Genomic DNA, 13,207 nt, shown 5'->3' on the forward strand with positions numbered 1-13,207 from the left:
AAGAACAAAGGGCGTTTGTTATAAAGTAGGTAGGTAGCTAATGACAAAAATGGAATGAAATTATTTCTAGTAGCTAGGCTTCATTAGAAGTGGCTATGGGAATATCTGCATGAGCTAAAAACACATTTACATATTCAAATAATTTATGTAACTGATGATGCTTTATTAGACCTGCTAGATATGTGAGATAGAACTGCCATCTATTGGTCGCTATGGGGTACACCACAAAACTTCCCCTTTAAGAATTGATGTTGCCGGAAAAAAAATACTTTGTCCTTTTTTTTCTCTCTATAAATTAGTGGTGGTGCTTGATCGAGTTGTATGGTTGTGTTTGTGGGAAACGATGTCGGAATATAAATACGGAGATTACGAGGTAAATGTACAGGGTTTACGTGAAGATCGATAATTTAGTAAGGAGTGACGATTTAACAGCTAGCTAAGATTAGCTACTGCTATAAAGGTAGCTTGCTAGTTAACTTTAGCTTGCTCAACGATTTTAGCCACAGGAGCTATGAATGTATGTGAATGCACCTGCTAGCTTGCTATCCCCAGCTAGTTGGGGGTTGTATCTATTGGGCCAGTTGCTGAGTTTAGCATACATGGTTAGTGTTTGTAAGGAGATATACCAACGTGATTTGCTAATACTGCACAATTTAATTAAACCCTTCCCTGATAATTTACACGTTTAAGAAATGTTACTATTAAGTTGTGCCTTCATTTATTATAGTTATGCTAAAATGTCAACTCTATTCTACTGAGACATTTTACTTATGTTCGTCTTTGTTTTTTAAATAGTTTTTATTGTTGCATTGTCGAGAAGGAACCTGCAAGTAAGCATTTCGTTGGATGTGTGTCCTCAACATAAGGACTAATATACATTTTGAGACCGTAACCAGTTGGACTCGCTTACCGGATCGCTGTGTCGCTACATCCGCGCAACCTCTCGCGAGACTGGAAACAGCTGATCCGGGAAGATGCGCAACAGAAATTATATAAACATTGGCGTTTATTGAATAAGCATAGTAGATATTACATTTTGATATTTCTCTTGACATGAACGAAAAGGAACTTAAGATACATTTCACCCCAGGGCACGTGGAGGTGGTGCAGGTAAAAGTAGAATCGGGGGCATTTTTACTTTTGAGAGAGAATTGCTACCTTAGCTAATAACGTTACATCACTATTACAACGAATTCATCTAGCTAATCCTGTTGCTAACTAGTGATGGTCGAAGTTGTCTAGTTAGCCAGTAGATTTCAAATAAATTATTATTTATTTAGGCGAAGACTTGTAATGTCTCGAATCGTGTCTAATCGGTTTAGACTCATTGGGCACCCATTTTGGCACGGTAGTGTGACAGAAACTGAGGTGTATTCATTACGCCGAGTCTGTTGTAAAACGTTTCGCAATAGAAACCGTACACTGCAAACGCTCTTTAACCTAACCTAAGCGCTGTTGGGTTTAAACGGAAGTTGTAGTTAATTTTAATTGTGTGGTTTTCACGCTTTGCCATTCCAATCTGAATAGTTTGCGAAGTGTTTGGTACAAATTGCACATCTATAAAGTATCGATTAATTCGTGCTGTAAAGCTGAGTTAAGTCCGCGGGGTACCTTCCCAACTTGTTCCAGATGCTTTTTTAAAAATGTTTTTTTTAAGAGACGACTGAACTACAGCATCCGTTTAAGAACAAAACGGAGCTCGATAGCGTTTGGTGTAAACAGTTTCTGTTGCAGACGAAATGTTTTGCAACAGAATCGGCATAATGAATACACCCCTGTTAGCACGTATCAGTACATAGGTCAAAATGGAAATGAAAGATCGTTTTACAACATTAAGCTGTAAATGATTATATGAATTTCATAATGTTTAGCTTCATATAACTGCAAGTTCATATGTGGATTACATCAGTTTATTGCCAGGAGTCATAACAAAACAATGTATAACTTAAGTTGTATTTTTCCCGTGTCTCTTCTTTAGGCGAATGTGGCCATCCCCTATAGGCGTGTGCTAGTGACAGGGGCCACTGGGCTGCTTGGGCGTGCGGTTTATAAAGAGTTCCAGAATAATGCCTGGCACACCTTGGGATGTGGGTACAGACGGGCTCAGCCCCGCTTCCTACGATGCAACCTAACGGACGAGGATGCTGTGCGAGCTGTCATTCGAGACTTCCAGGTGAGGATCGAAGTCTTGTCATTCTGTGTAAGCTGCAGAATTCTGGAAGTACTGTATTCCTTGTGGGAATCATTGTCATCAGAAATTTAGATTAAAGGCTAAACAGCCTAAAATGGGGATAAATGGCTTAGGTATCATTGTACATACATATTCCTTACTGTATTACCTTGTGTTGAATGTATTCTGTGTCATCAGCCCCATGTGATTGTGCACTGTGCTGCGGAGAGGAGGCCAGATGTGGTAGAGCAGCACACAGAGGCAGCCCTGAACCTGAATGTCCATGCATCTGGGACTTTAGCTAAAGAGTCAGGTGGGTCTGCTTTATTATCAGAATCATACACACTGAGAATTCAGGATGCACAATTGCACAATTTCAGGTGTTGAATGTATACTTTTTGATATATATATATATATATATATATATATATATATTGAACAAAAATATAAACGCAACAATTTCAAAGATTTTACTGAGTCTCAGTTCATAGAAGGAAATCGGTCAATTTAAATACATTTTATTAGGGCCTAATCTATGGATTTCACATGACTGGTTAGGGGCACAGCCATGGGTGGGCTTGGGACATCATAGGCCAGCCCACTGGGGAGCTAGGCCCAGCCAATCAGAATTAGTTTTTTCCTCACTAAAGGGCTTTATTAGAGTCAGAAATACACCTCAGCAGCATCCCCCAATCCCCAGACAATCCCGCAGGTGAAGAAGCTGAATGTGGAGGTCCTGGGCTGGCATGGGTACACGTGGTCTGCAGTTGTGAGGCCGGTTGGACATACCGCCAAATTCTCTAAAACGACATTGGAAGCGGCTTATGGTAGAGAAATGAACATTCAGTTCTCTGGGAACAGCTCTGGTGGATATTCCTGCAGTCAATTTGCACCCTCCCTCAACTTGAGACCTCTGTGGTGGTGGTGTTGTTGTGACTGGACATTGTAGGATAACCTTTTATTGTCCCCAGCACAAGGTGCACCTCTGTAATGATCATACTGTTTAATCAGCTTCTTGATATGCCACACCTGTCAACGTAATCACGCTGGTAAAAGGAGACACGCTCACTAACAGGGATGTCAATGCATTTCTGCATAAAATTATTTGAGAGAAATAAGATTTTTGTGCATCTGGAAAATTCTGGGGATCTTTTATTTCAGCTCATGAGACATGGGACCAACACTTTAGATGTTGCGTTTTATTTTTGTTCAATCTAATAACTTAACTGTGCAGTAATATTTAAAACATCTCTTGATAATGTGTTATGTTAAATAAACAAATTCACAATGTTCAAAAATGTAAATGAGCTCTTACTACAGTGCTAGTGTGCCATCGAGGTTGTTTGAAATATAATATTACTATTAACAAGTTTGTAAAAAAGCATGTAGGCCTATGGTTTCTACAGTTCACTGAACATATTTTCCTGTTTGTGTTGTGATATCTGAAGCTGGGGTCTTCCTCATCTACATCAGCACTGACTACGTGTTTGATGGTCGGAACCCTCCCTATGGAGAGAACGACACTCCTAATCCTTTAAATGTGTATGGCAAGTCCAAGGTAGCGGGGGAGAGTACGGTCCTGAGACACAGCCCTGGTGCGTCAACACTACTCATTCCTTTACTATCGGTGTCATTATGGTTGTCATTGTGTTTATCTTTCTTTTCGTACTCTATAGTCATGTGTGACTTCTCACGCATCCTTGGCTCCCTGATCCTCTAAATGTTAATCTGTCATTTAAATTCCTCCCCTATGCAGGTGCGGCTGTGCTGCGAGTGCCCATACTGTACGGCGAGGTAGAGCGTGTGGATGAGAGCGCTGTGACGGTGCTGTGGGACAAGGTTCAGGATGGGACAGAGAGCTGCAATGTGGAGCACTGTCAGCAGCGCTTCCCCACCTACGTCAACGATGTGGCTCGAGTCTGCAGACAGATGGCTGAGCGGCGGCACCAGGTGAGCTCAAACTGACTGGTTGATTGAACAGCCCATAAGGCAATGTCTATGGTCTGGTCCCTTCATTATATTAATTGTATCTTCTGCATGTGTTTTTGTGCTTTCCAGGACCCATCAATACGAGGGATCTTCCATTACTCTGGAAAGGAACAAATGACCAAATATGAAATGGCCTGTGCGATTGCAGATGCTTTCAACCTGCCCAGCAGTCATTTGATACCGGTATGACAACCTGCCCAGTAGTCATTTGATACCGGTATGATAGCCTGTGTGATTGCAGATGCTTTCAACCTGCCCAGCAGTCATTTGATACCGGTATGATAGCCTGTGTGATTGCAGATGCTTCCAACCTGCCCAGCAGTCATTTGATACCGGTATGATAGCCTGTGTGATTGCAGATGCTTTCAACCTGCCCAGTAGTCATTTGATACCGGTATGATAGCCTGTGTGATTGCAGATGCTTTCAACCTGCCCAGCAGTCCTTTGATACCGGTATGATAGCCTGTGTGATTGCAGATGCTTTCAACCTCCCAGCAGTCATTTGATACCGGTATGATAGCCTGTGTGCATTTCCTTTTTCTGTTACTCATGAATAAATGTGTATTTATTGATCGGTCTCATCTCATGCTGTTTCTCCCACACAAATGCACTTAAATATAATTCTCCATCTAAACATTATTTCCTGATGCTGTTTATCCCCCCCCCCTCCCCCACTGCCTATGACCCTCTTCCACCCCAGATTACGGAGCAGCCTGCCGGTGCGGCGGCTCAGAGACCTCACAATGCCCGGCTGGAGTGTTCCCGTCTGGAGCTGCTGGGCCTCAGCGTGGAGCCCATCCCCTTTAAGACGGCAGTGAGGGATAGCCTCTGGCCCTTCCTGTACGACAAGCGCTGGAGGCAGACCGTCTTCCATTGATCGCCGTCAGGAGGCCAAACCCACTGGATCAAGAGCAACCCTTTACCTACTTCAAGCTCTGACTTCTGCCTGCTCCTTACATTGAGAAATACATTGAAATACATTGAGAATGTATTTCATTGTGTATTAGGAAGTAACTGATTCAGAGAATTCATTGATTCTTTCCTGCAGGAATGAATGCACATTGCCTGTGTACCTAACGCATGTAGTGATTTGACCATTTTGAGAATTTTGTTTGAATGTATAGCTAAGGAATTAAAATTCTATGTTTCCTTATCTGCTGGATCAATTAATTTAGGTCATTTATGTGAAGCCACTGTCAAACTGAAATGTCAAATTTTCAATACCAATTAATGGCATTGTTAAATATATGTAGTCTAAAGATATTACTAAATACAGAATTTACTTTTTTATTTTTGAAATACATTTTGTCAATGGGTTACTTAAAAGTGTGCTTTTTTTTTTACTCAAATGAAAAAATGCTTGTTTCTTCACACAAACCCAGACTGGGTTTCATTCAGTTGGTGAAGGAGACATTTTTTTGTATTTATTAGTCTGTATCATGCACTATTTGTAATTCAAGCACAATATACAATCTTACTGAAAGACACAGCAAAAAATAAAGAAATCGGTATCGTGTGACGTTTAGTCCTGCTCAGTTTGTGACTACCTCCTCAAAACGGTGTGCAAGACGCTGTCACTGATCCTAAACCTCTTGTGAAGTTGCCTGTTGGAAGACTAAATCACGATCTTTATCAGAGAATAGCAAGTAAAGGTTGTTTGAGAAATTATATTCTGTAATTGTCAATTTTTCTCTCATTAAAGCATTTAATGGTTTTATGATCTTAGATTCATTTTGGGGATTTTTAAGGAAGTGAAATAGGCTTCTAAATCCTAAGATTTCCTGGGTTAACAATGTAAGAAATGTCATTAACCAAACACTTAATCGGTCAGGAAACAGACCTCCGACTGAAACGTTTTTTGTTTTTTTCTCCATGAGCAACTGCTTGTTCAATGGCTGATAGGCCAATGCTGCTTTCAAAACACATGGAAATCTCTGACTTCAGTGTGTTCATGAAAACTGGGATTTTTGGGGGAAAAACTGACTGGGAATTATTTTTTTTGGAAAGGTTTTTCAACTCAATTTCAAGTCTGAAGCTCTGGCATCTTTCTTGAGCTGATTCCATGTTCAAAACAACTGGGAACTCCGAAATGTCTGACTTCAGTGCTTTCAAGACCACTGGGAACTGTGCAAATAAAACAATCTCAGACTGGGGAAAATTCATTTTGAACGGTCATCCAACTCAAAGTTGTCTTGAAAGCACCATCAGAATATCTGACCTGAAGATCACCGTCATGATTTCACGTTTTTTTTTCTGAGTTCCAAGTTGTCTTAAGCCCCCATAGAGAATGATAAAGGTCTCTAGTGGCCAAAAGGCCATTTCAGCATGGGCAGTGCCATTGCAGACTTCCACCATTTTAATGTCAACTGGGTGGGACTTCCAACTAATTGGCTGATTCATCCTGATGACCTTGTAGGAATCATGTCATGAAAATTGACTACTTCAAATGGACATTGTCTCAATGGCACAGCCCACACTGTCACATATGTTATAATGGCACAGATATAAAGACCTCTATCTACAGGTCCTTGCAAAAGTATTCACCCCCCCCCCCTCCGTGGCATTTTTCCTATTTTGTTGCATTACAACCTGTAATTTAAATGCATTTTTATTTGGATTTCATGTAATGGACATACACAAAATAGTCCACATTGGTGAAGTGGTGCAACCAATTACCTTCAGAAGTCACATAATTAGTTAAATAAAGTCCACTTGTGTGCAATCTAAGTGTCACATGATCTCAGTATATTTTCACCTGTTTTGAAATGCCCCAGAGTCTGCAACACCACTAAGGGGCACCCCCAAGCAAGCGGCACCATGAAGACAAATGAGCTCTCCAGACAGGTCAGGGACAAAGTTGGGGAGAAGTAGAGATCAGGGTTGGGTTATAAAAAAATATCAGAAACTTTGAATATCCCACAGAGCACCATTAAATCCATTATTAAAACAATAAACCTGCCAAGAGAGGGCCGCCCACCAAAACTCACGGACCAGGCAAGGAGGGCATTAATCAGAGAGGACGCAAAGAGACCAAAGATAACCCTGAAGGAGCTGCAAAGCTCAACAGCGGAGATTGGATTATGTGTACATAGGACCACTTTAAGCCATACACTCACGCTATGTCTGGCGCAAATCCAACACCTTCATCACCCCGAGAACACCATCCCCACAGTGAAGCATGGTGGTGGCAGCATCATGCTGTGGGGATGTTTTTTATCGGCAGGGAAACTGGTCAGAATTGAAGAAATGATGGATGGCGCTAAATACAGGGAAATTATTGAGGGAAAACGGTTTCAGTCTTCAAAAGATTTGAGACTGGGACGGAGGTTCACCTTCCAGCAGGATAATGAACCTAAGCATACCGCTAAAGCAACACTCGAGTGGTTTAAGGGGAACATCTAAATGTAATGGAATTGCCTAGTCAAAGCCCAGACCTCAATTCAATTGAGAATATGTGGTATGACTTAAAGATTGCTGTACACCAGCGGAACCCATCCAACTTGAAGGAGCTGGAGCAGTTTTGCCTTGAAGATTGGACAAAATCCCAGTGGCTAGATGTGCCAAGCTTATAGAGACATAACCCAAGAGACTTGCAGCTGTAATTACTGCAAAAGGTGGTTCTACAAAGTATTGACTTTGGGTGGGTGAATAGTTATGCACACTCAAGTTTTCTGTTTTTTAGTTTTATTTCTTGCTTGTTTCACAATAAAAAAATATTTTGCGTCTTCAAAGTGGTAGACATGTTGTGTAAATCAAATGATACAACCTCCCCCCAAAATCTAGTTTAATTCTAGGTTTTAATGCAAAAAAATAGGAAAAATCCCAAGGGGATGAATACTTTCCCAAGCCACTGGAGTTCCTCTATCTGTCTCTATGAAAGCACCACATGTCGGCAGACCGTCTCAGCTGTCTCTAGACAACATCAACGCACCCATCGTCAAGTTCTCCTTTGCTGCCTGTGAGAGCCGAGGAGCCGACAAGCAACAGTCAATGGGTTTTTATACAAAGTAAATCAAGAAAAAGGCTTGGTTGATGCAAAAATACAGAAAAAGAATCGCATTACAGATAAGTCGATTCAACCCGAGGTAATACTGCAATTATTCACCCAGACACATTATAGATATCTTTAACTGTGCAAAGGGAAGATTTGAAATTATCTGCTTGATTTATTTATTCTTTCAATGTTGAATTTATACAGTTGGGTCTAAATTAAACTAAGGAAAGTTCAAATATAACTGCAGCTGCTTAAAACTATAGTTTTACTTTTCTGAAACAAATGTCAAAACTAATATAATAGTCTTTGATATGGGTGGGACTTGTCAGCCACAGAAAGAGCTCTTGGCCATATGACCCACACACCTCCTTATTAACTGTGTCTGTGGAAGTGGAAAGTATTGCACATAATTCAATTCAGACCTTGACCTGTTCTCTGATTATCATTACAATGTTAAGATATGCTGAACAAAAATATAAACGCAACATGGAAAGTGTTGGTCCCATGTTTCACAAGCTGAAATAAAAGATCCCCGAAAATGTCCATACGTTATGTGCACCAATTTCTTTTACATCCCTGTTAGTGAGCATTTCTCATTTGTCAAGATAATCCATCCACTTCACAGGTGTGGCATATTAAGAAGCTGATTAAACAGAATGATCATTTCACAGGTGCACCTTCTGCTGGGGGCAATAAAAGGCTACTTGTAAATGTGCAGTTTTGTCACACAACACAATGCCACAGATGTCTCAAGTTTTGAGGGAGAGTGCAATTTACATGCTGACTGCAGGAATGTCCACCAGAGCTGTTGCCGGGGAATTGAATGTTAATTTCTCTACCATAAACCACCTCCAACATCGTTTTAGAGAATTTGGCCTCACAACCGCAGACCACGTGTAACCACGCCAGCCCAAGTCCTCCACATTCGGCTTCTTCACCTGCAGGATTGTCTGAGACCAGACACCCGAACATCTGATGAAATTGTGGGTTTGCACAACCGAAGAATTTCTGCACAAACTGTAAGAAACCGTCTCAGGGAAGCTCATCAACTAAATCTTGTAGTAAATCATGTGGAAATTGAGCAAGTTCAGATGACTAAACTGCTTGGAGTAACACTAGATTGTAAACAGTCATGGTCAAAACATATTGATGCAGTAGTAGCTAAGATGAGGAGAAGTCTGTCTATAATAAAGCGATGCTCTGCCTTTTCAACAACACTATCAACAAGGCAAGTCCTACAGGCCCTAATTTTGTCACACATGGACTACTGTTCAGTCGTGTGGTTGGGTGCCACAAAAAAGGACTTAGGGTTATTGGCTCAGAACAGGGCAGCACGGCTTTACCTTGGATGTACACAGAGAGCTAATATTAATAATATGAATGTCAATCTCTCCTGGCTGAAAGTGGAGGAGAGATTGACTTCATCACAACTTTTATTTATGAGAGGTATTGACATGTTGAATGCACCGAGCTGTCTCTTTATACTACTGGCACATAGCTCAGACACCCATCCATACCCCACAAGACATGCCACCAGAGGTCTGTTTAAACTACTAACACACAGCTCAGACACCCATACATACCCCACAAGACATGCTACCAGAGGTCTGTTTAAACTACTAACACACAGCTCAGACACCCATCCATACCCCACAAGACATGCCACCAGAGGTCTGTTTAAACTACTGGCACACAGCTCAGACACCCATCCATACCCCACAAGACATGCCACCAGAGGTCTATTTAAACTACTAACACACAGCTCAGACACCCATCCATACCCCACAAGACATGCTACCAGAGGTCTGTTTAAACTACTAACACACAGCTCAGACACCCATCCATACCCCACAAGACATGCCACAAGAGGTCTGTTTAAACTACTAACACACAGCTCAGACACCCATCCATACCCCACAAGACATGCCACAAGAGGTCTGTTTAAACTACTAACACACAGCTCAGACACCCATCCATACCCCACAAGACATGCCACCAGAGGTCTGTTTAAACTACTACAGTAGCACACAGCTCAGACACCCATCCATACCCTACAAGACATGCTACCAGAGGTCTGTTTAAACTACTACAGTAGCACACAGCTCAGACACCCATCCATACCCTACAAGACATGCTACCAGAGGTCTGTTTATACTACTAACACACAGCTCAGACACCCATCCATACCCCACAAGACATGCCACAAGAGGTCTGTTTAAACTACTAACACACAGCTCAGACACCCATCCATACCCCACAAGACATGCCACAAGAGGTCTGTTTAAACTACTAACACACAGCTCAGACACCCATCCATACCCCACAAGACATGCCACAAGAGGTCTGTTTAAACTACTAGCACACAGCTCAGACACCCATACATACCCCACAAGACATGCCACCAGAGGTCTGTTTAAACTACTACAGTAGCACACAGCTCAGACACCCATCCATACCCCACAAGACATGCCACCAGAGGTCTGTTTAAACTACTAGCACACAGCTCAGACACCCATACATACCCCACAAGACATGCCACAAGAGGTCTGTTTAAACTACTAACACACAGCTCAGACACCCATCCATACCCCACAAGACATGCCACCAGAGGTCTGTTTAAACTACTGGCACACAGCTCAGACACCCATCCATACCCCACAAGACATGCCACAAGAGGTCTGTTTAAACTACTAACACACAGCTCAGACACCCATACATACCCCACAAGACATGCCACAAGAGGTCTCTTCACAGTCCCCAAGTCCAGAACAGACTATGGGAGGCGCACAGTACCACATAGAGCCATGACTACATGGAACTCTATTCCACATCAAGTAACTGACGCAAGCAGTAAAATTTGATTTTTTAAAAACGATTAAAAAACACCTTATGTAACAGCGGGGACTGTGAAGCAACACACACATTGGCACAGACACATGCACACGCGCACACACACACACACACACGCACGCGCGCGCATGCACGCACGCACGCACGCACGCACGCACGCACGCACGCACGCACGCACACACACACACACACACACACACACACACACACACACACACACACACACACACACACACACACATGGATTTAGTACTGTAGATATGTGGTAGTGGTGGAGTAGGGGCCTGATGGCACACAGTGTGTTGTGAAATCTGTGAATGTATTGTAATGTTTTAAAATTGTATAAACTGCCTTAATTTTGCTGGACCCCAGGAAGAGTAGCTGCTGCTTTGGCAGCAGCTAATGGGGATCCATAATAAACCCCAGGAAGAGTAGCTGCCTACTCTAACTTCCACCCAGGAGCCCCAGGTTACCAGGGTAACCAGATGCCCCCTCAGCCACAGTTTGGATGGTAGGATGCCACACCTGCACCACAAAGAAGCCCCATAAGAACACAGGTGAGATAATTGGAATTATGAAGCCGCTATGGAAGGGAATAACCCACTGATCCACGTTTGTCTTGCTGTGTATGACAGAGGTTAATTTGGGAATTCAGAGCCCTATTTTGAGCAGCTGTGGGTTAAGCCAGGGTTGACCATGAAGATAGTGTAACAGCTAGATAATATGCCAAGATTAGGGTTTGTTTTTCTATCATAGTTTATTCTATTTTTTTTTTGACCCAAGGTGCCAGAGTTCGGCTCCGCCTGACTTTCCCTTTGACCCAAGGTGCCAGAGCTCGGCTCCGCCTGACTTTCCCTTTGATCCAAGGTGCCAGAGCTCGGCTCCGCCTGACTTTCCCTTTGATCCAAGGTGCCAGAGCTCGGCTCCGCCTGACTTTCCCTTTGATCCAAGGTGCCAGAGCTCGGCTCCGCCTGACTTTCCCTTTGATCCAAGGTGCCAGAGCTCGGCTCCGCCTGACTTTCCCTTTGATCCAAGGTGCCAGAGCTCGGCTCCGCCTGACTTTCCCTTTGATCCAAGGTGCCAGAGCTCGGCTCCGCCTGACTTTCCCTTTGATCCAAGGTGCCAGAACTCGGCTCCACCTGACTTTCCCTTTCATCCAAGGTGCCAGAACTCGGTTCCACCTGACTTTCCCTTTCATCCAAGGTGCCAGAACTCGGTTCCGCCTGACTTTCCCTTTGATCCAAGGTGCCAGAGCTCGGCTCCAGGTACTTGAGGCTCAATTTAACCACTGCCTGTGCATATGCAAAAATAAACTGTTTCACCTCTTTCTATAGAAAGGATAATGCTTGCTTTCATTATTATTGATGACCGCCTGGTACGGCGTTGTGTCACCGCCTGGTACGGCAACTGCTCCGCCCACAACCGTAAGGCTCTCCAGAGGGTAGTGAGGTCTGCACAACGCATCACCGGGGGCAAACTACCTGCCCTCCAGGACACCTACACCACCCGATGTCACAGGAAGGCCATAAAGATCATCAAGGACAACAACCACCCGAGCCACTGCCTGTTCACCCCGCTATCATCCAGAAGGCGAGGTCAGTACAGGTGCATCAAAGCTGGGACCGAGAGACTGAAAAACAGCTTCTATCTCAAGGCCATTAGACTGTTAAACAGCCACCACTAACATTGAGTGGCTGCTGCCAACACACTGACTCAACTCCAGCCACTTTAATAATGGGAATTGATGGGAAATGATGTAAAATATATCACTAGCCACTTTAAACAATGCTACCTAATATAATGTTACATACCCTACATTATTCATCTCATATGCATACGTATATACTGTACTCTATATCATCTACTGCATCTTTATGTAATACATGTATCACTAGCCACTTTAACTATGCCACTTTGTTTACATACTCATCTCATATGTATATACTGTACTCAATACCATCTACTGTATCTTGCCTATGCCATCACTCACTCATATATCTTTATGTACATATTCTTATCCCCTTACACTTGTGTCTATAAGGTAGTAGTTTTGGAATTGTTAGCTAGATTACTTGTTGGTTATTACTGCATTGTCGGAACTAGAAGCACAAGCATTTCGCTACACTCGCATTAACATCTGCTAACCATGTGTATGTGACAAATAAAATTTGATTTGATTTGATTTAGTTGAGGTGCAGAGGTGT

At 42.8% G+C, this 13,207-nt stretch overlaps 1 protein-coding gene across 3 annotated transcripts; it reads left to right on the forward strand.

Annotated features, from left to right (window-relative positions):
• Nucleotides 1-264: 264 nt before the first annotated feature.
• mat2b (methionine adenosyltransferase 2 non-catalytic beta subunit methionine) lies at nt 265-5,678 on the forward strand. 3 transcript variants are annotated; one of them, XM_029671676.2, is made up of 8 exons: nt 948-1,110; nt 1,979-2,173; nt 2,369-2,483; nt 3,619-3,765; nt 3,927-4,120; nt 4,229-4,342; nt 4,386-4,435; nt 4,860-4,930. In XM_029671676.2, the coding sequence occupies exons 1-7, from the start codon at nt 1,054-1,056 to the stop codon at nt 4,392-4,394; spliced, it is 831 nt and encodes a 276-aa protein (XP_029527536.1). In that variant the 5' UTR covers nt 948-1,053; the 3' UTR covers nt 4,395-4,435; nt 4,860-4,930. The 3 variants fall into 3 exon arrangements, with proteins under 3 accessions (XP_029527535.1, XP_029527536.1, XP_029527534.1); XM_029671675.2 differs by lacking the exons at nt 948-1,110; nt 4,386-4,435 and adding an exon at nt 265-373 and having other exon boundaries at nt 4,860-5,678; XM_029671674.2 differs by lacking the exon at nt 4,386-4,435 and having other exon boundaries at nt 950-1,110; nt 4,860-5,678.
• Nucleotides 5,679-13,207: the final 7,529 nt, after the last annotated feature.

This window comes from Oncorhynchus nerka, linkage group LG10 (genome assembly GCF_034236695.1).
Source record: "Oncorhynchus nerka isolate Pitt River linkage group LG10, Oner_Uvic_2.0, whole genome shotgun sequence".
Lineage (NCBI taxonomy): Eukaryota > Metazoa > Chordata > Actinopteri > Salmoniformes > Salmonidae > Oncorhynchus > Oncorhynchus nerka.